The 23909-nt window shown below is 34.6% G+C and overlaps 1 protein-coding gene across 2 annotated transcripts in view; it reads right to left on the reverse strand.

The window, feature by feature from the left end:
- Positions 1–1180: 1180 nt before the first annotated feature.
- LOC115929551 overlaps positions 1181–23909 on the reverse strand; it is a 52954-nt gene continuing 30225 nt past the window's right edge. Inside the window, exons 5-18 of one of the 2 annotated variants that reach the window (XM_030998826.1) lie at positions 19730–19791; positions 18345–19057; positions 17786–17918; positions 16494–16643; positions 15674–15753; positions 15042–15171; positions 14455–14527; positions 12577–12650; positions 11852–11911; positions 11150–11270; positions 8506–8650; positions 5981–6130; positions 4559–4652; positions 1181–3807 (exon numbers count right to left, since the gene is read on the reverse strand). In XM_030998826.1, coding sequence (XP_030854686.1) covers positions 3769–3807; positions 4559–4652; positions 5981–6130; positions 8506–8650; positions 11150–11270; positions 11852–11911; positions 12577–12650; positions 14455–14527; positions 15042–15171; positions 15674–15753; positions 16494–16643; positions 17786–17918; positions 18345–19057; positions 19730–19791 — 2024 coding nt within the window. In that variant the 3' untranslated portion in view covers positions 1181–3768. Of the gene's footprint in view, positions 3808–4558; positions 4653–5980; positions 6131–8505; positions 8651–11149; positions 11271–11851; positions 11912–12576; positions 12651–14454; positions 14528–15041; positions 15172–15673; positions 15754–16493; positions 16644–17785; positions 17919–18344; positions 19058–19729; positions 19792–23909 lie in introns of those variants that run through there. The other variant, XM_030998827.1, reaches the window with a different exon arrangement.

Raw genomic sequence — 23909 nt, forward strand, 5'->3', positions numbered from 1 at the left:
AACTACTATAAAATTAATACAATTTCAGTCCTCTACACATCATTGAAAGAATGAAAAAACATGTTACCACGCCAAAATATTTGTTCAGGGAACTGTTCTATTGATGTATAACGGTGATCAACACTAACTGCTGTGCAGACCTCCCATTTGAGCCACGTACATGCATTGTTCAAATAAACTGTACAGAAATGACATGGCAATGGAAACACAGCATCCAACTTTTCAACACTTGCTGAATTTTAAATCAATGTTTACATTTCATATGAATCAAGTTGATTAATAGAGCAAATACTGGATCTCAAATTATTCTTACAGATTTGACATTTCAGGTACAAAGAAAAGAGAGTTGATCGTCTAATGGCAATGATCAGTAAATGTTGGTAAAATACTTGAGATGGAGACCATTGACCCTCATAATACCCCAGCAATCACTAAACCATATTGGGGGGCACACAATGCATATAATCTACATTCAGAGTTCAAATGAGTTGGTTATTACGTGGTATCACTAAGATGCAATAAAAAGAAATTGAAGGATTATTTGAGCTGTGAGAGACATGAAACACTAAGAGTTACACTCCAACATGAAGCTAATACTCATCATCAACAAAAATTAGTCTGTCAACTTGGTCTCTTGACATTTTCTTTCTAAATGGAATGTCTTTGGTAGTACTTTTATCGATGAAAATCCTTTAATTATTGATGAATAATTGAATAATCTTGAATACCCCTTCATTTAAGAACATGTCCTCCATGTTCACCTTTTCATGTTTACAATACACCAAATTAGCATCGTTTAAAATCCAAGAAGCACATACATTATCTGCTATTCAGAAATAAAAAGGAATTTAACCACTACAATGGAACTCCACCCTTATCTGGAATATCTTTCCACGATCTGGACATATTTCCACAGTTATCTAAAAATATATCTCCCGGAATACCACACAGGAATGTTTTAATAATACATGTACAATGAAATATATATTCTTCAAAAATTTACAATAGTATGAAACTGTTTCCTAAATATAAATATAAAAGCAAGAAAGTTTGAGTTAAGTAACATCAGCCCTTTGTAGTAATTTCAGCCTCTTTCTTTAAGCATTCAGCAAACATATACAATTATCACTTTATAGCAGCTTACAATATAAAAAGATATGTAAATAATTCAGCCAATTCATGAGTTCAGACAAACTAGTTTATAAACTATGACTAGTATGAATACAAATATCAATTAATTTAAAGTTTATTGAATATATTGTACTCATAGCAAAAACATTTAAAATATGACCAAAGAAAAAAGTTCAACTTATGAACTTACTTATCACTGTTAAGATATACAACAAAATTGAGTCAAAATACTTTGTGAATCCTTTACATGTATCAGCCTTTTGAATACTTTGTTTACAAACTAATGTGAAAGACATGAGTTTCATGCAACAAGTCTCTTAGCAAATGATTCATTAAGAAACTAAAAAGAGGAAATGTACAAGTCAAGAGCAATCTTATAGTTATTCATACTGCAAACACATACATATGGATTTGATATCTCTCAAGAATATCCAGGAATAACATATTTACCTAAAAAAGATTTCGTAATTATATTTATAGTTAGACAGTACTGTTTTAACCCTACCTTGGATTAAATCATTTCACTACTTAGTACTAAGCATACATATTATGAAAGGAAATTTTATTGCACTACAATGAATGAACAGAGAACAGAAAATGAATACATAACTTAATCTCTTTTACAGATTTATATTCAGCTACCTCAATCTCTTATTGCTTGCTAAAACTTCAAATCATGACACTTATAAGATTAGATAACAACGTTTAATGTAACAGTAACAAAACAGACTTTTTTGTTATTCAAATGAAAATATTGCCTTTGGGAAGGCACTAAATCAGACAAAATATACCATACAAAGCCATAGAGGGCGACAAAGGCTTTATGTAAATGATACAACAGTTATCTCCTAATAACTGTAGAAGAAAACCCAAGCTTGTGACAGATTTCATGGCCAAATGCATCACTGTTTATAGAAATAATAGATACTAATGACCTAGTTACGAATTAGCAATCATACAAGATAATAGTAAACATTTGAAGAGAAAATAACATGAATGAGAAGTTTGATAAAGATTTAAGATGAATATATACATACATAAGGTAAGTGATACTCAAGGAGAGAGAGAGAGAGAGAGAGAGAGAGAGAGAGATGAGTAAATGGAGAAGACTAGATTTAAAATAATTTACTTTGAACATTCAAGTAATTCTCTAATACCCTTTTTTCTCTACTACACTACATGACACACTTTCCTTTGCAATGTATTAATAGTCGAGGGTATTGCCCAACTTCATCGTTATCTGCCTCTTCATCTGCCATTATTTTCTGCATAGATCAATAAAGATTCCTTTGTTCAGCTATACATCACACACAACAATCAGTTGAATTGAGAAATATTGGAAGCCAATGTGGTGCATCAACAAATAATCCATACATATCACACAAAGAACAACATGGTAACAAGAAAAACAAAAACAAACAAACAAGAAAACAAAACAAAAAACGATGGAGGGGAGAACGTAATGGTAGGAAAGGGTAAGAAAAATGTCACACATAATTACAAAAAAATAAAAAAACAAAGAAAAATACTCCAGTATAACAAATACCGGCAGACAACATTCAAAACTCAATGGAATTTCAAGAAAACAGAGGTGATAAAATTTAAACTTGCAGTACTTGCTTGTATCTGTTCTCAACAGAATTATCTGATTACTCTTGGAAACAAAATTGGAAAATGTTGAACCTACTTTTATGGTTCTACAATACTGCATAGTTTTATTGCTATGAATATAATGTAATCATTTCAGCTTCTGGCCAAGTTTTATGCTCTTCTCTTCAAATTGAAAGCAATCATAATTCAGCTGAATTAGAGTTGTTCAAACAAAAATGTGACAATATCATAATTGGAAGTGAAAGAAAGTGTTCTCTAATCATTTCTATTTCAAACTAAAGTAGGAATACAAAAATTGTGGCACGATTGAATTATTACTATTTCATTAACAATTTACAATTATCAAACGTATCTAAATAATTGAAAGATCATGTCCAACGTGACAAGATTTAGTTATTAAAAAAAAAAAAGCAGGTTCCCAAATGTAAGCTAATAAGTTTCACACTACACAACAAATCCCATGAGTGCCATTTTGTTCATTTGAATCTGGTCAGATTAAACTGGTTCAGCCTGTATTTCTTTTTGCGTAGTATGTTACCTTGAAAGTTGTTAACCATACATGTTTTTTGCAATATGTCTTGGAAACGAAAGAGAGGTGAAGGTGCTAATACCCTGTAAATCCAATCCAGTTTATCTGCCCCTCACTCTTTATTAACAAATCAACATATTCACATGGAACATCTTTAATTTGTAGTAAAATAAAATACTATTACATAGTTAGGTGTAAGAGCTAAAACACTAATACTCTTATTGACCAACTCAAAATGTAACCTTTACATTTGAGTCTATGGTACAACTCACAGTCAAAAGAGAGTAATCTGTGTATTCACAGACCATGAGTACACTTAGACTTTGTTTAGTAATATCTGAAGATTCAATCATATTTGAATACTTCCTGAAACCATATTCAAGCTTCTGCTCACTTACAATCCTTACAAAATATGACACTATTCCCTGAGTTGTATATATTATGTCAAGCACTGGCTCATCCTAAGTCCATTCCAAGGAGAGGAGGCAAGACATCTACTAGGATTTTGTTGAAGCCGTTCTGCTCAGTCTTGCTTTCTGTAAGTAGAAAAAACAAACGTGGGGGTAGGGGTAAGAGGTATGATGATCAACAAGTACACAACCAGAAAGATTAATGTACAAAGGTTAACATACAGATTAATTATTTCAAGTCCTTTTTGTTTGTCTTCTGGTAATGACAGAAAATCCAGACCAAACTTACGCTGAATGTTCTATACTACATAACAAGTGAAGGCTGCCAAACGACATTGATTCAAATTAATATTATCTTAAGAATGAGTAAAACTGCCTGTTGAACACTAGAACACATGGTTGAAGTGGATTTGAGTGTTTTTTCATTAGTATGTCTACAATTTGTTGATCTAGACTGCCAACATACAGCATGAAAACAATCCAGAATGTTTTCAATTAGTTTCTCTCCTGATGCAAGAGGAACTCAAGATTAGCTTCATACAGTCTTTTAAAAAAGAGAGACAACAATGACTTATTTAATGATTTGAATTCCTAGAGGTTTGTTGTTTTCAAATTTTAATTGAAATGCAATAACAATAAGTCCATTAACTTGATGTTAAGGATTATGTGACTTGGTTGTGCAAATGAAAATTCTGGTCCAAAAGGTACATTTGGTAATACATGCAATTGCACCAATTGGGGTAATCAAGGTCCCCTGACAAAGAGGAAAGGTATTTCCTACCAGTTTCACAATTTTCTTTTCATTCTTGATAAAACAATAAGATTCTTCATATTTCAAATGTATGTTGGGTCTGTTAAAACGGGAATACTTATTTACCAGTCCATCAGCTTTTTTAGTCCCTGTTTTTATTGGAGCAGCTTTCCTCCATTCCTCCTGCTTCTGCCGTACAAACTCCTGGCTTTCAATTAACCTGGAAAAGGAAAAAAAATACCAAAATTTAGAGTTCATACTCACTTACACAGTACACATCATCGATTCTTGCAATGATAGTCTTTACAATCCTTGAATTTAACTGAAAATGAAATATGAAGATTTAAAAAAAAAGTGACTATAAAAAAAAAACCTGAAGAGAGATGGGTAAAAACAGCCCTTCATTTGGGTTGATAGATAGCATGGTACTCACAATCAGGAAAGGGTCCAAAAATGGAGGGGTCACCAACATAATAGGATAGGGAGTATTTATAGATGGCTAATGCCTCCCCCCTCCTCTGGGTTGTAAGCAGGAGCCACCTTTTTAAACTGCAGTGTAATTGGGATATTAACAAATGTTGAGAGCCTGCTTTTAGCACCAGCTTTCAGGCCACCTTTTAAGGTTGGCTTCAAACTCACTTTTAGGTGAAACAGGGGTAGAAGAGAAAGAGAGATGGGAGAGAGAAGGGAGTGGGGAGGGGAGGGGAGTGGGGAGGGGAGGGGAGGGAAAGAGACAGAGAGAAAAGAAAGATCTGCTGACCAGTGTTTGATTGCATTTGCAGATTTAGCTTACAAATTAAAAGCCTATCATCCGCCACCGCATTTCAATCAACACCGTCTAGTGACATTGTCACAGCTACAACTAACAGGTTCTCATGTAAGGAACTAAAAACTAATTGCTTAAATTGAAACATCCATCAAGACGAAAACTCCCCTCTCTCTTGCCACAAATCATGCCACAGGTGATAATGACGTCAACATACGGCCTCTTGGTGTCCAAACCTAGCATAATTCAGCCATCTTGACCCTGGCCTTACTACCCAATATGGAGCTTTTTCTTTTAATCATAAAACCATATCTTGAACTCTCAAAGACTCTCAGCCTCTGCGGTTTGATAGGAGCAGAAGAAAGCAGAGACTTGGGTGGAGCCAGCACCGCAATAACTCTGTTTTTATATTATCTCATTATTTAACCATTAGATTTGATATCACAGAATTGTGGTCTACTTGTTTAATGGGTTTAACAAATGCAAGACCAGAATCAATTTCAATAAGACACAACATTAAAGATTAAAAACACGGGGCAATGAACAGAGCAGAGATGGATATATCAGGAGCAAGGAAGACTTCTGTGGAAAAGCATAAATTAATTTCTATGTATTCATGTACTACAGAGTACATTTTGAATCAATACAGATTTAAAGGTACCAAAGTCAGTATGAAATTGCTAAGGCCAAGGTAACATTAGCTTACCAAATGAGATGTAAACATGCTTCTTAAAGCTAAATATGACACTAGTATGATGGTGATATTAAAACAGATAGCATACTTTATCTTAGCAGCTATTTGCTGTTCCTTCTTCCATAGATCCTTGAAGTCTCTGCAGAGAGGAGCCCAAAGATTGAAGAAATAGGCTGGGGTGACCTCATTATCTCCGTGCTTAGGTTTGAGACAGAACCACTCTGTAACTTCATGGAACCTGTATGAAAGAGACATATGGATTTGGTTACAGATCAATATACTGGTAATAAAGCACGGAGGGATTTCTGGATTCAACAATTCAATAAATTGATGTCAATCAAAAGAAGGAGAAGGAGAAGGAAAAGAAAGAGGAGGAGAAGGAGAAACAATACCAAAATAAAAATAAAGCAAGATGACCAGGGAATCCTCAAGCATGAAACCCTTGACGTCAAGAAGTCATTACTATTAATGTCACTTTCATTCCACACCTATCCCCTGATAACATCTGATCCCAAGTACATATTAACCCATTAACAACTGAATTCTCTGATTCACATACCAGTAGCCTTTCTTACAGTAGCAAGCCAGTTCCCATAGGCAAAGTGTTAATATACAATGTAGAGAGAGTGATGTTAACACCCTCTGACTGTTCAATCAATTGAAAAAAGTTGGTAACAGCCACAGGAATTTACTACATCTCTCGTCACTTAATAAATGGTGGCACAAACTATGAAAATAGCAAGTGAAAGACTCCAAGATACATGTGAAGTAGTACATATGTTGTCAGATATGAAAAAAAAAAAATCTTTTTCACCCTCATACTTCCCATCTCTTCTACTAACTTGTGAATAGATTTTCCTTCTATTCTACATGTCAGCATAGCTTGTTAATGTTAGTTGAGATTCAGAACTATTTTTTTTCTTCATAGCATTGTATCAAGTATCATATCTTTTCAACAACAAAACATTACAATATGCATTTATGACAAGAAATCAAGTTGAGCAGAATAAATATAGCCTACACATACATGTAAATGAAGTCATCACAGATTGACTTACAATGAAACAATCACTAAACTGATAAAGCAAAGTTAATAACTTCAATGGAATTTTAATACACATTAGTGTGATGGAGAGGGGGCTGTTTATATTAGCAGCATGAAGACAATATCAATCCCCTTGGAAAATACAGCCACAATAGCCTTGAATCTCATATTTCTTTAAGGAGCAATGCCTTTTGCAGGATTTAAATCCTTGACCCACCACCCATATTTAGCTGTAGCATGCACTGCCCAATAAAATAAATTGTAACAATTAAGGCATCATTGCATTTATAAAGGAAACAAACAGGCTCATATACATAATGCACAAGTAAACAAATAAAAGGATGATTGTATAATGACATAAAAGATACATGTATCTTTGACAGAATTTAAGTTTCCAATATATTTAAACAAGTTCATTTTGACGCCAGTGCAGCTTTATTCTATGAAATTAAAAAATGCAAGTTTTTCTTTTTCTTTCTAATTTCATATTTTCCTTTGAAAGGGTTATTAAATCCATTTATATATAAAAACTAATTTCAGGACATGTAGATGTATAATGATAAATTAATTCAGAGAATAACTTTTTGTCAACATAAAACATCATGACCCCACGATAAAACCAAACCACAATGATGAGTCATTAATTTAAGGTAAATAATAGGATTCAAAACCTACAATTTCACTAAGAGAGCTAAATGACTTTAGAAAAGCAGTACAAAAGGTTGATTTCTAACAAATAGGCTTTCCAGAATGAATTTGAAAGCAATTCTATGAATATCTATTATTTTCTCAACATAATAGATCACATCACTTCAAATAGATGGGAGCAATTTTCAAGTGAAGCAATAAAAGATGTTGACTATCTTATGAGGACAACTTGAAACATGGAAGAGGGCAGTGTTATTGAATTGTTTGTTTAACCTGTTAACTACTGAATGATCTCATATCCCTAGGCTTTAATACATGAACCATCTGGTTCACATAGACTATGGGTTAATATGGTGTATGGAGGCACCTAAATAAGTTGTTTTAATTGATTATGTTGTAACATGTCTAACACTGTATCAATAATGATAAACTTTATAGTGTTTTTTACTTTTAAAATAGTTAATAGAATATCATATGCAGTCATTTATGTCTAAAATATTTTGTTTATGTAGTAAGAAAAATTTTCCTTACATATACTGTGACCAGATGTTACTAACACATTTTCTGATAAAATTTGCGTTCATTGTGTGATTAAAGATATTTGAAAACAATAACATTGTGTTGTGTTTCTTGTTTACAAAAATGTATGGGTTTCCCACTCCAAAAAATAAATTCAATTTCAATTTTTGTTGTTGTTGGAAATTCATAATACAATCTGGCTGTCTCTTTTTATGGTTTGATGCTACTACTTACAGCTCAATATCAGATGAAAAATACCAGAAAAAACATGATTCCCTTGTACCTTCATTATTAATCTAATGATATTCATCATTCTATTCATACCGATACTTGAAAAATACAGTCTTAAAACTTTTAATCGCTATGCTTAAAGCCATGCATTACGCATGAGGAGTTCTTACTTCTTTCTAGTATCCGATAATCTTCTGCTTTCCTTGCTGATATCTTCTAATGCTCCACTGATGAAGGAAGCCATGCTGTCACTGAAAGGTTGACGATATTCTTCACTTGAATTCTTCCGTACTGTCTCTGCTTTGGTCTCGCACCCTGCAAAGATTTGAATTTATTGATTCATTTGTCTTCGAAACATAAATTAAATCTTCCACTGGTATATAGGTATTACAAAGAATTCCACACCAAAGTCATACATAACAATGTGGTTTTCATTACAATGTAAACCAAATATCAGAAGGAAATGCTAACGAGGTTTGAAAAAAATTATAAAAAGAAGAAATACATCTCTCCCTGAAACCCTCCTTTCATATGCAACAAATTGGACAAATTAGTATAAACAGGCAAGTAAAGTAAAATAACGTTACTTGGATGAGACCATTAAAACAAAAAGTGAAAATAAAAGTTGAAACCCAACCGCCTTTTGACAGGTTGGGGGATTTCCAATTTCATCACATGTGTAAAGAATTGGCATAAAGGCTTATAATGCATTTCATACATTAAAAGGCATTCATCTTCAAATAATTGGGTGATATGCAGGTCAACAACAAGAGCTGCAACTTATTCTTTTTCATGTAAATGTGAAGACTGAAAGTATTATTATTGGGGAGAAACAGGTATTTCTTTTAATAATAATCTACCTCTCAGAGGTTAGATATCATGTACATGATTAACATTCAGGTATTTTGCTCAATATTGTTGGACAAAGAAAGCTTGTTTTTTTCTCAAATTTAAAATATTTCAACAAATTCTGAAGTTAGGTATGATGGAAAAGAGAGAACCATACTTGGAAACCTGTCTAAAACGAATTAAATCTATATTTACTACATGTCTATAAACTAGGTGGCAGATTAATAACTTTCCCACTTTGGTAAACTTATGAAACAAACAGTGGCCTACAACAGAGATTTCGGTCACAAATGATATGTATCTGTACTGTGTACAAAGTACTCTAAAGAATGTGGCAGTTTTAGGTTTCATTGTGTAGCAAGTACAGAGTACAGGGTTAATATCCTCTAATTCAAAAGAAGTCAACTGTTAGTTCCCCATTTCCAATAGGAGGGCAAGTCTCAGGTATGTGGCCATTAACTGCCTTGTATGATACCAAGAATAAGGAAAACTGAACAACAATTGACTTCTAAATGTCATTTTCCTTGATATTTGTTGTAGTTTGAGCGCATGTAGGATTCTAGTATTTAAAAAGTCAGACTTTTTAAATACTAGAATCATAGATGTAGTAGATTATGTATGGGACAAAAATACCTCTGGCTTGCCCATAAATGTGCTAAATACAGTATCAATACCCCTAATGACAAAGTACTGCAAGGTTCTGGAATCATCAAAATAATGAGAAATTTGGCCCAGTCTTGGTAAAGTTACAAGCACTGTACACAGAAAGATGTATATGGGACTATGCGACACGTGCACAATATCTATCAGGTCCAAATAGATATAATAATTTACCAAATATATCAATTAGTAGGCGGTTTCTCGGCAAAATTTATATCATTACGTATTAGTCAAATTTCACCTGATTGGTAGTAAGAGCTTCCATTTCATTTTTTGAGAGGGGGGCGTTTCCAAAACTGGTCTTTACCTTTAAGTTACTGCCCTGCTGGTTATAGGCAGATGAGACGACACTCTTTCAAATTTCAGCAATTGTATCTTATCTTACTCCCATTACCATAGTTACGCAAACGCTCTTACTAAATTGAAATTACAAACATTGGAAAGTCCTCGAAATGACCTATGTGGTACTTTCTTTAAAAAAAACTCTATCATGCACAGACCAGTTCAAACAATTTATACCCCAAAGAGCACACAATAGAACTTTGCAAAGAACTAACAAGATCCCTGAACCCAGGTGCAAAACTAAACGTATGCAGAATAGCCCAATCCCTGATTTGATCCGTTCGTATAACAAAAGTTTTTTATGATTGTATTTAATATACTTTGAAACAAATTAAATTGTCAAATTACAATTTCATATTCCTAAGTATATAATTAATTCATAAATTTGAGGTCTGATTTTTTACCAAGTTAGTCAATGTATTTTTTATGACATGAAGAATGCGTTGCATATCTATATTTATATTTTAATATTTCTAATATTCACCTTATAATATTCATATTTGTCTTGCAATGTATCTCTGTATTTTATCACCATGGACATAATTGTTTTCCCTCTCTGTCCATCTGTCTCCTTTCACCCCCTCTCTCTCTCTCTCTCTCTCTCTCTCTCTTTCTCTCTTTCTTTCTCTCTCTCATGCTTTCCCATCTCTCTTTCTTTTTTAACTCAAATTTTTAAATTGAAATATTGTATAAGATTAATGGTATATAGTATATACACGCTCTTCATAATTATGTAGATTGTAGTGTGACATCTTGAAATGTATACTTGCTTTTTTCATGCAATTTACTCATGTGCAATTCAGTTACTTTTTACTGTGATATCTCTTGACATGTATAATTGTCTTCACCATCAATGTTTTATTCATGCACAATTCAATTACTTGTAACTGCGATACATGGAAATGAATCAATAAATACCATTTATCTCTCTATCATCTATCCATTCTGATTATTGGTGCTTACCTTTGAGATCCTTTTGAATCTTTCTGAGGTCTTTTTCCAGATCTTCAAACTTGAAAAGACCTGCCTGAGTGACTTTACTTGGTTCAGGTAAGGGCAACGTTTTACTCTCAGTTTCCGAATCCTATCGATCAATCAAGAACACATAAAATCAGAAAATAGAATGATCCAGTATGACTATTACAACACATCAGAAAAAAAAATTGCACAAAGATGTCATTATTGTAATTGTAAAGGGTCCAAATATACTGAGTACCATATACCACTTTTCTGATTTCAAATCCTTGTAGAAGTAATATTTGAAGCTCATATTTTCAATATAGTATAGTGACATGGAATCCCTTACATCAAGAGCAAAACATGTTTTTGGCGATTGGTACACTTTAATTGTTGTTTGAAAGTACAGATTTGCATGGTGAGGAGTTAACTTAGAGAGTAGATGAACTGTCCTTTTCAGGACTTCTCAATCAACATGAAAGAATACAAACAATCCTTTGAAGGGCTATCCACATGGTTGTATTCTAATATGCTCTCTATCATACACTTTAACCAAGGTACCTGATGGACAAAATTAATTCCTCAAATGATCTGAGTGCCTAAAAAGTCAGACTGGTGAAAGCAGGAAGAATAATAACAAAGCTTGTAATGCAAAGTTGAGTAACAGACTTGGATAACTTACAGTAGTGATGTTTGCTGTAAACTTACTTTGTCAATTTTGTGAACATAGCAAGCGACAATGTACTCCAGCAGATTTGCGTCGTTGTTCTGTAGTAGAAAAGTCAAAAAGCAAAATAAATTAGAAAATGTATTGACAGAGACAGAGAGAGGAGAGAGAGAGAGGAGAGAGAGAGAGGGAGAGGAGAGAGACAGAGAGAGAGAGAGAGAGAGAGAGAGAAAGAGAGAGAGAGAGAGATAGTGGGGAGGGAGAAGCAAAACAAAGAAACAACATATTGTAGAAGCAATCAAAGGAGAAATTCTGATATAACACACAAAGTCTGATAACAAACTTTAATATGAATATTTAATATTGTAATTAATCAAATACTAATTGGCAACTCTATGATTTACCTTGCACGCAGCTCCCCCATTTATTGCCAGGAGCAGGAGAAATTTGCCACACTCAACCCAGGTGATGTAAATGGGTAATTAACTCCTTGAAATGCTAGAGAGCCGTAATGGCACCCGTGCTAAAGATCGATGGTGCATTACAGGTGCTGTAGTATTATTTCATGTATTCATTAAAATCTGAGAAAAGCAGATATTACAGGCTTCATGAAAATGATATCCATTTTTATAATTCAATCAATAAAAGAAATCAGTAATGGATGCAATATGTGAATTCATACTTTGATTAATTATGATAATGAATACACATAGATTTCACATTAACATCAAAGTCTATAGAGTCGATAATGGTTTAAAATACTTACTGCACTTTTGACATCTTTCAGCTTTGGGAGGATCTCAAGCCCAAAACCATCCGCTTGTCCTCTTGTTCTATTACCTATAAACATAAAAAAAATGTTGATAACGAAAGAAAATGATTTCTCTCTCAATAAAAGGGTTGAAACCATACAAAACATAACTCCCTCTTAATCCCAGGGTAAGAATATTGTGCAGAATCAGTTGTCACTTTGTGCTTTCATAATATTCCTGTGCAACGATCTAAGTTTATTTCTCAATGTCCAGTAAAAACTAGGTACCAATGAAACAAGGATTATCATGTCGTCAATAAGGACAGGAAATGGGTTATTATGTGAGAAATGTGAGCTTTTTATAATACACATCATAATGTTTCCTTTAATTTGTGCCGATTGTTTTATGCCACTTGGAACTCATGGCAAGCCTACAACTGTACCAAATGACACCCATGGTAGATGGAAGATAAACATTGTTACGAAGAAGCTTGGAAAAACATGTGGCAGCTTACAAAAATTGAACTACCGGTATATATAATTCTCAAGAATTATGGAAAGAAAAAAGACACAATGCTGCAAGAATCTGTCTCTCTATCCTTACATTCTTTCATCTTTTAGAATAAATTTTAATTGTTCATCTTAACGTCATCCTCCCTCTTGTAGATGTTTTACGAGGTGACATGAGTTATGCAACAGTCATCATTCTATCTCCCAGTTCTATATCATATATAAGTCTTGCAAGAATTTAATGACACTTAGTTTCATATTTTGTAGAGTTCATTGAACACATAATATCTTTTCAAAAGTGTTAAAAGTTACCCAAGTTGGTCAATACCCTCTGAAAACTTTGCAGTCTTATTGACGTGTCTGATACAAAGTGATAAAGTCTCTTATATTGAGGGTTTTAAGGCTCAGCTGAAACCCAACAAAGCATTTCAAATATTTTATAGCCGAGAAGAAAAACAAGTCCCCTCTTTACTGGTACATTAAAACAATTCTTGCAAGAATCTGACAACACTAAGTTTTCTACTTTGTAGAGTTCATTGACCACATATTTGGCTGAAAATTTTAATTGTTTGTCTTAACGTCATCCTCCCTCTTGTAGATGTTTTACGAGGTAACATGAGTTATGCAACAGTCATCATTCTATCTCCCAGTTCTATATCATATATAAGTCTTGCAAGAATTTAATGACACTTAGTTTCATATTTTGTAGAGTTCATTGAACACATAATATCTTTTCAAAAGTGTTAAAAGTTACCCAAGTTGGTCAATACCCTCTGAAAACTTTGCAGTCTTATTGACGTGTCTGATACAAAGTGATAAAGTCCCTTATATTGAGGGTTTTAAGGCTCAGCTGAAATCCAACAAAGCATTTCAAATATTCTATAGCCGAGAAGAAAAACAAGTCCCCTCTTTACTGGTACTAGAGAGAGAAATGTGGGATAAGTTACAAACCAGAGAACAATCAGATACCATGATGTTTGAATTATGACACTGTCAACAATGTTATCAGTCTAAAGCCATCAAAACGTATCTAAGCTATAAATATGTGACTTAATTCTGATCTATGTGCATGTATTCATATCATTTCTTCAGACTCCATTATTGTATTCCTGTAGTAGTAATCCAATCCAATCCAATCCAATCCAATCCAGGAATTTATAAAGCACCATATATCTAGTTGCCTAATCAAAGGCGCTGATGAGACTGAAAAACTACCAAAAATGTCTGTTCATGATTCTAACTGGGAAAGACAAAAAAGCAGTGACTAATTGTAAGCAATCTAAAATAGGTGGTGGTGGTGGTGGTGGTGGTGGTAGCAGTTGTAGTGGTAGTAAAAGCAGTACATTAATAGTAGTATTCACTAGAAGGAAACAGTATTCTTACCTCCATTCATGTAATTTCCAACTGCTAGCACCAAGGCAAGAAACTGCTTTACACTTGATCCATTTCGTAGATGCTAGATCACAAAATAAACACATGCAATATGTAATGAGAAAATGACAGCATTTCAATTATGGTTTGTCATACCATATCTATATGTGACTGTGTACATATTTGTTGATATATAATTTCTATATTTGATGCTCCTAAAATAAAATGAATAACAAGAACCAAAGGTAATACAATGTTTATGATCAGTTAAAATCCAACATATTATTACTGAACATCTAGCTATATCTAAATATTAAATAACTTAAGAATGAAAGTAGTAAATTAATGCATCATGTAAGCTCTGAATAGTGTGCAGCATGTAAGGCACAAATGGTGTACGGAATTGTATAACGATACTGAATAAATAAAAAAAATCATTATAGAAATAAAGAAATTAATAAATCAATAGATAAATAATAAACAAAACACAAGTGAATAATAAATAAATAAATATAATGCCAGTCATAAGAACCTTAAAGCTTTCACACAAAATACAGATGATCATTTACAGTATATACATTGTATATACATGTATGTACCTCACAAATGTCCCAGATAATTGTAAGTCTTGATTTGACAGCCACTAGATTCTCTTCGAAGGTCGACTGGAATGTGATACAGAACACTCGATTGGCAAAGTCTGGTATCTCAGACAGCTCCAACAAGAACCTAGGTAAGGAAATTACAATTACATAAATGTTTAAAACGCTATCGGAAATGATTGTCTGTACATGTATGAAGAAATTACCAGGTACAGCAAGAAAGAAAAATCAGTTTATCTCATGAATTGCTAAAAGTATGCAAATGACAGTGTGATGTTAATTTGGTATACCGGTATGTGTCTTATGGTTTGTTTGTGCAAACTTATAAAGATGCAAATTTGTGTTTAAATGTGCCAAGACTATTGAAATACGCTCCACTTGCTTTGCAAAATACTGTCACAGGGACAAATCAATATCTTATAACCCTGAAATCAAAGAAAATATATATGACACAATGGTATATTACACTAGCTCTGATAATATTTCACATGTCGAGCTGACTCCTAAAATATGCTCGACAGCTTGTGTGATACCCTTGCATCCCACTAAGGGCTATTCAATATTTACATAATTATCCTCTGGACACTCATCGATCCAGTAGCAACGGAGGGTATATAGGGTATACATACTGTTCAGGTTTGTCCAGTGGTTTGGCACTTTCTTTCTTTGTGTGTTCTTTGATGATCTTTATCTCATCCGCTTGAGGTCTCTGAAATCATACAGCACAAGAAAGACAAAAAAAATTAAAAAAATAATGAAATAAATAATACTAATTTTTCTCTGTAAATCAGTTCACAAATGTATTAAAATTTTATGCATTTCCATTTAAAAAAAAATGGTTCTTTAATTTGCAAAAGGCTTCTTGATTTTCCAAGTCCTTCAAAGTTTCCTCTAGGTTTCCACAATGAAATCAAACTTCTCAATGGAGAAAGCAATGACTTTGAATCCACAAGGTCACATATTTAGAACCAGATCAAAGCTTTTATGCCTTCAATGCAATGATCCTCAATACTGTTACCATCTTCAAAGCTTTGTTCTTGAAGACTCACTTGCTTTCAGAAGCTTTTAAATAGATTGGTGTGTGTATATGTAGCATTCAAAGGTGATTTTTCACCAAAGCAGAACAGAAAATATTTATATAGTAGCTGTGCTATATAAGTTTATCTTATCATTATTAATCACTCAGTTCCTTCAAGATGTATTCTATAAGGTACTCTTGGCTGGTTCCCCAAATCACATTATCACTAAAATGATGATTATGAAAACTGTGAGATAGATTTGTAGCATCTTTGAAATATGTACACAATCTCTAGGAAATGATTAATTACCACATGGTTCAACTGAAATACAAATATGCACACTGCTAGATTGATTATGACTTACATTTTATGCTCTGAAGAAAATTCCTATATTAACCATTTCAAACACTAATCAAATTTGATGTCTTACCATTTCATAGAGTGACTGAAGATTCTCCAGGTCTATGATGGACATATCCACATTGAGAACAGCATGTCTGATGTCACTCATCTCAACATGTAGACTGGACATGAAAATACCTACAGCCTGTGAGCGCTTGCTGTCCAATAACTTTGCCACCTGTCAAGAATAATATGAAATAAGATAAGGTGTTTACCCCTTCCATGCCATCAAGTTCTTAAACAATTATAAATTGTATCTCAGGAAACAGATTTTGACTTTAAAATGCTTTGATTCATTGTTGAATTGGGGCTAAAATCTCCTCCATGGAAATAAACCTTACTACTAAGGTACCTGTTCCTGTTTTGAGAAGAAAAAACATAGCTTTTTTTTGGTCCAAACACATTGTTCAACACTTATATTCGTAAGTTAGATTTGAGGCTTACGGCTTAATTTCTTCTGAATTTAAATTCACTCTGCTTTACAAAAAATTGTGTCAAAGTAAAACGAGATATGCCGAGGAATTTTTTCTATTTCACATTCATGACACTGCATTTCACCAAGTCATCACTTGCAGGTTAGCAATGCTTTTTCCAGACCAAGAGTCAGGGTTATTTGATAATACAGAGTGGAATGTTCCACTCCCTCGAAATGTCACATGTACATGTCTGCTGTGACCCTCACACAGAGGAGCTGGTAAAAATTTATTCCCAGCGTTTGAAGGCACAAAAAATATATCTATCAAGGTAGTTTGTTCATTCGTACAAAGAATATCAGGGAGTACATCATCTAAATAAGAAGATCATTATTTAGCCAACTGATTGTCTCATCAGCGAGCTCTCGAAGTCACCATGAGGGGATTTGTAGATAGGATAAGCATCGATGACATGATCAAGGTAGTGCACTATCAAGAAAGCACTTGAAATAAGCTCTATTCTGCAGGTTCATTTGGACTGTTCGGGCTGTAGAACAGCTGTCTCATAAAGACTTGTGACTGATCAGAATAGATCGCAAATAAATTTGAGATTGATATCCCAACTTTGTAGATAAGAGGCGATGGCGAATTCGAGGGAGTGATTGGATGATTTGAAATCTATAACTTGCAACTTTTTATAGGACAGGGCCCTGATGTGCAACATACATGTATGACCAACAAGCACATGCAAGTTTTCTTTAGAAAATAACAAAATTAACTTTAACATCTTTTATGGTATTTCTCCTTACATAACTCAACAGTAATGTCATCACCCTTCTCAATTTACTGGATACTGTGCCATATCCCCCCTCCCCCAATCCTTCTTATCGCAATAGCTTTTCTTTACCTGTTTGACTTTAGGCTTGCTGTAGTTATCAGACAATGGCTTCTTTTTCTTCATGAGCTTCTTGCTGAAGAGTAACTCAAGTTCTTCTGAAGTGACATCAGGTTCCTTCATATCCATCCAAACGGCTTCTTCCCTAATGATTACATCCATACAATATTGATTGATATAAATAAATTGAGTAATCAACATAATAAATGTAAGTCATTCACACAAGAATACTTTTCAAGCCTCATTGATAGATGATGCACCAGGCTACTGAATAAGGCTTCTTAAAAGTCTTGACAATTGTGATTGGAATGAAATATTTTTCCATTCATCATACACCAAATCAATCTTACAACCTTATTTAATTGTGATTAATTCTCTTCATTATAGGATTTTGGCTAAACCAAACTATCCTTTTTGTTATTCATAGACACATGTAACGGAGAAGGCTACCCACATACGATGTTCACTTCACTTAAAGGGCATCCTTTGTTGATCTATCTCATTTAAGACGTCTATTGTAAGATGATCTAACTGAGACTACTGTAAATATGAGCATCCAAGGTGAGCTTACAAATTGTTTCCTCGTTGACTGGCAAGTTTATGAAGCTGTATTCTATTCCAGTAGAGTGGTTTCATGGGCACCGATGGCTCTATGATCGGCCTGGTTGGAATCTTCTGGGTGATAAGCATGGCCCTCCCAGGTACACCTGGCATCCCTGGAGGTGCAGGTGGCGGAGGTGGCGGTGGTGGTGCAGAATGTCCTAAGGCACCAGGTAATGGTGGAGGTGCTGGAGGAGGGGGCATACCTGTATGTGAGGAGTGGGCAAGAGGTGGTGGTGGTGGAGGTGGTGGTGGAGGGCTTGGCATGCCACCTGGTAATGGAGGTGGAGGAGGAGGAGGAGGAGGAGGAGAAGACTGTGGTATCAGAGCACCATGAGGTATCTCAACCGGTGCTGATGGATGCAGCTCATTAGGAGATGAAGGGTTAGACCCTGTCTGTCCTTGATGTCTTGAAGGCTTCTGAGCTTTGTGAGGATGCTCTTGTGCCCCCTGCTCATGTGCAAATTCCTCAAACTTGTCAATATGCCTCTGCAAAGGTTCCCGATTGATCTCTATCCTATCAGTCTCGACAGCAACATCCACACATTGTTTGCTAGTATATCTGTATTGTTCTGCTTCTAGTTCCTTGACTCTCTTTCCCAGATCACTTAACTGATCCTCTAGCAAACAAACAAGGGCAGCATGTTGTCCTCTTACATCAAAGACTGACCCTTCATGTTCAGTCTGGAAAAATAAAAATATCAAGGCCTTAAATTAGCACACATCACAATCGCCATTACAAATCCAAGCCAATAATAACATAGTTTAAAATATCATTATATTTATCCATGCATAGAAAGAAGGACCAAGATACTCTTAGTAAACATATAAATTCACAAGATATGAAAAGAATAATGAAGGAAAAAAGGTCTCATACTAAGTAGGAGAAAGATCATCATTGTTTGGCAAATTTGAAGACATTCCTCTGCAATTACATCTTACTGAAAATATGTGATTCAACTAAGGTGAAATCTTGTCATATGCAATCTATTGTTGATAATAAACCGCTCCGAAATCACCAATCAGTCTTACAAGGCTAACTTCCATGTAGCTGATATAAATTGATAACCACAATAGTATGAGATTGCTTATTTGTTGTACAAAGAAAGAGGGAGGCACAAAAGAGGGGAGAATGTATAAGAAAGACAACTGGGAAACCAACATTCCTGTAGTATTCAAAATATAATGCTTGCAATGCAGTCAATTCAAATATGATATAATCCCCTTGAATTGAAAAATGTAAAAGGCTCCTGACAAAGAGATAAAATGAGGGTGTTCCAAATTTAGAAGTTTGCTTAATACAGGAGAACACACAATTTTTTTTAAATATAGGAAAGAGACTCGAATTTGACTTACGTTCAGACTCTCCAAAGCTTCCTTATGCTCTCGTTTCAGACCCATGATCAACTGCTGATGCTCTGTGAAAATGGAGAAAAATAAGGAAAGAATTCTGAATCTACAGGGACATGAAACACGAGTCAACTACCCTAACCTTCAGGTCTCTGCGACTCCACAACCACCTCCGCAATGTCTCAAAAATCTCCATCGATAAACATACTTTTTTTCCTCCTCCCCTTTCCCTCTCCTCTCCTCACTGCCTAAAGTAATAGTCCTCAGGTACAAAGGGGAAAGTGCCCCCCCCCCCAAAAAATGTCATGAACATGAATTTTCCCACTATTTCTTTCCCCACTCTCACTCCGCTTCCCCATTTCTCAGCTCATTTTATTTGCTTTTTCTCTCATTCTCTTTCTTTTTGTCTCTCTTCTTTCTATTTCACACTTTTCTTGTTTCCTCTTTACTTTTAATACCCCCCCCCCCGGCCTCTTTCTCTCCCATGTCATAGTCGGCAACCTCTCACCCACTACATTCCCACTCAACTCCTCAACCCCCCCCCCCCCCCCCCCCATGGCTACGTCTGGCTTCTGCTTGCCTCTCTGTTCCAATCCCTTATTCTTTCCAACACATAGGTCCATATTTCCAGCAATATTACTGCACAGAGGCTAGACTCACAAGATATTCACCTAAATGGACTACTGGTATCTAGAACAATTTGTCATCAGATTCAGAAGATACTGTTTACTTTGTTGAGGGATCAAATGTATTTAGTGGGTCAGTGGTTGGAATCGATAGTATGTGAGTGATCCTAACATGGAGTCCTGACAAAACACCAATTGACACTTTGTGGGAGTTCGCAGGTTTTAAGTTTTACAATCTGTTATAAGAACTGATAGGTTGAATATCAAGGAGGTACTGAGTATCTGAAACAGGAGAACATTTCCTAGGAAATTGGAGGTCACAAATCAAGGAATGTCAACTATGAATAATTGCTTACAGTTAGTTTTTATTCAGATTTAATCTTGTCCTGCTAACAAATGAAAAACTTTCACACTTGTAAAAACATCTACCGGTAATAATAAGTGGAGAAATAAATTGCTTTTGCTAGCATCCTCCTTAATTCTGAAAAACAGCTTTTACTTGCAATGAAGGTATTCATAAAATATACTAGAGACTACTCGAACTTGTTATAAAATTATGCAATTTTTCTTGCTAAGAAATTTGCAGCATTTTTGGTTCTTTTCTATTTTCTCACCTTTATTGCATCTTATGAAAGAAGTCAAGTACATATTATTATGGTTCTTTCTCTCCATGTAAGGTTAAATAAGAATCACCTATGCATCATATGATTGGGGTCAGAAGGGCTTTAACTTAAAAGTTATACAAAGTGAACACCCTTCAGACTTAGTTTGAACAGACAATATTACCAGTATGATGGTAAACAAGACTGATGTCTTGTGTTCTAATAAAGTAGGCAACACACTCTCTCTCTCACACACACTCTTTCTCACATTCTTCTTAAAACATTGATTTAACACTATATTTCAAACCTCCTCCCTAAACCCCATGCACAGGAAAATATCATTAAACATTTAATTTGCAGAAATCCTTGGTCAAATGCCACTTTTCAGAATTCAATTCTAAAACCATCTGTCTTACCATCACATTTCTCCTGTTGATTAAATTAAATATTTCATCCATATCAATTATTTTCACATTTCATTTCCGATATTCATACATTCAATAATCAACACAAATTCGGTTAGATTATATTTTTAGCTCAAGTCATCTCCCTTATGATACAAGATCCCAATTATCATTATTATTAATATTACGCATAATCTATCGTGCAGAAATGTCAGAGGCACATAATAATTTCACAGGTTTGAGATCCCTGCCTCGCAACCATCTGCTGGTGCATGCATCTACATGTATATATGGTCCCACAGTTGATCAGTAAGACAGCCTCATAATTGTATATGCAGGAAATTAGAGTAGCTAATTCAGACAGTGGTTGCCATTTGCTGGAGCTGTTGGGAAAGTGCAACCTCGCTCCAATCGATAGCAACTCAGTGAATTATCAATAAATGGCAGTCAACTGCATTACAGTCTCAGCATTCAAATGGATTTGAAAGAGGATCACTTAATTAGCACTATGTTCAGTGTACATACATAATTTAATTATTCAGATATACCGGTACATGTAGTTAAATCTACCTACATGCATCAGTAGAAATAGATATATATCTCCTAACATAAGTGGTTATCACACACACTATACGTCCTAGTTCATTTAAATTCCTTGATCAGACGTCACTATTATTAATACTCCAGCCATACCAATGGGACATGGGGACACCAGACCAAAAAAAAGACTGAGAAAAAAAATTACATTTCACCGAATGACCATGATTTGGTCAGTTTGGAATCAGTTTGGCGATATGACTAAGGAATACACAATAAAGTCCAGTTGAACAAATCAATGAGGCTAGTATCGGTATGTATCCCTGTCTCTGTAGTCTGTATGGGTGCGTTTATCATCTTTTGCCACTCAGAAACAGAGTTTCTATCCATACATATTGAATCCCACTATACGAACGTGATTTGCGGGATGTCACTTTTATCAACTCGTCACGATTCAAAATAAAGGCCTTGTCTCTGCGCAACTGCCGTTTGACCCGGGAAGCAGACAGTTGTTTGGAGGTCAACTAGGGCACAGCACATGGCGCACACTGTTTATTTGAAAAGGAAATTAGCCTGGGAAGGTCCAATATGTATGTGTATTTCAAAACAGCTTTGTGTTTATCATCTCTCAGAAACGTGATTCTGGCTCATTCTCACATTCAAAATGCACTTTTTTCGGTGGTTCAATAAACCCATATTTAAAGTAGTGCTGTAACATCACGGATATCTCCAATTCTGTTTAACCGCCAGTCAAAACCGGACGGTTTTTGGTTAAACGATTTATAAAAAAAATTAAATTTAAAAAAAAAAAAAAAAAAAAAAAAAAAAAAAAAATCATTTTTGTTTTTGTTTTTTGTTTTTTGGTCGTGTGAAAAAGCGGGAAGGACTGCGAGGTGATTTAACTGAAGGCGCCGATTTGTGCTTGTGAACTAGCCACAAATAATAGTAACAATGTCGCTTTAGAATAATGTGTAAGATCATTAATGTAAATTAAAAACAGTAGAGGACCTAGGATAGGACCTTGTGGTACACCATGTGTTAAACTTGGATGAATATATATTGAGATCTATTACAAAGATTACTTTCAAACCAAGATGACAGACAAATTGGAGTGTTGTTCTAGTTTCCAAGTGGTAAGTCATCACACTGATTACTGAGCTGGGAGACATTGCCAGGCATAGTGCCAGGTGGAGGGGCATAAATCAAAACTTAAAAAAAAAATTAAAAAATTAAAACGGGAAAACGAAACCGTCCAATTGAAAACGGAATCCGCCATGGGCGGTCGGATACCGGACGGTTAAACGTTTGACTACAGCACTAATTTAAAGACGTTTGAAAACAGGTTTGCGTTTATCACCATGCAAATTTGCCTGAAACATGTTTGAAAACGCTGATTCTAGGCCTGAAAAGGGATGATAGACGCACCCAATGTCTGTCAAATAAAATCATACAAAGACCACTGTGACATTATAATCCTCATGTCCTAGTTCATCTGACTTGATTGATTAGCCCTAGCTCACCAATAACCTATACAAATACAATGAATCAATACGCCAGTTGTGACGACAATATTCATGAGCATAATCTATTGATTTATGTTCACCCTGTCTGTATTTTTTCTGTCAATAAAACCAGTCATATTTCTAGCTTTATTTACACAGACGTGGATTCTGTCACATTGATCTTTCTTGATCAGACCTCCCCAGTACACAGTGCATACAGGAACATACAGGTGTACACATACAACAAATCAATATGCCTATTGTCACTACAATATTCATGTGCATAAAGTCATTGATTTAACCTTGACTCTGTTTTGCTCAGTCAATATAACCTGTCTGCAGCATATTTACAGAGCAAACTTCCTGGAATAAAGAAGCCATGGATGACTGCATCTTCTAATAAGTCATCTCAATGTTTATATAAAACTATATGACCACCAAGAACACTTCAGCTATTGATATCAGATTAAATTCACTAAATGAAGAATTCATAAATGATTATATCTCCAATTAAC

This window comes from Strongylocentrotus purpuratus, unplaced genomic scaffold (assembly GCF_000002235.5).
Source record: "Strongylocentrotus purpuratus isolate Spur 01 unplaced genomic scaffold, Spur_5.0 spur5_scaffold_5, whole genome shotgun sequence".
Lineage (NCBI taxonomy): Eukaryota > Metazoa > Echinodermata > Echinoidea > Camarodonta > Strongylocentrotidae > Strongylocentrotus > Strongylocentrotus purpuratus.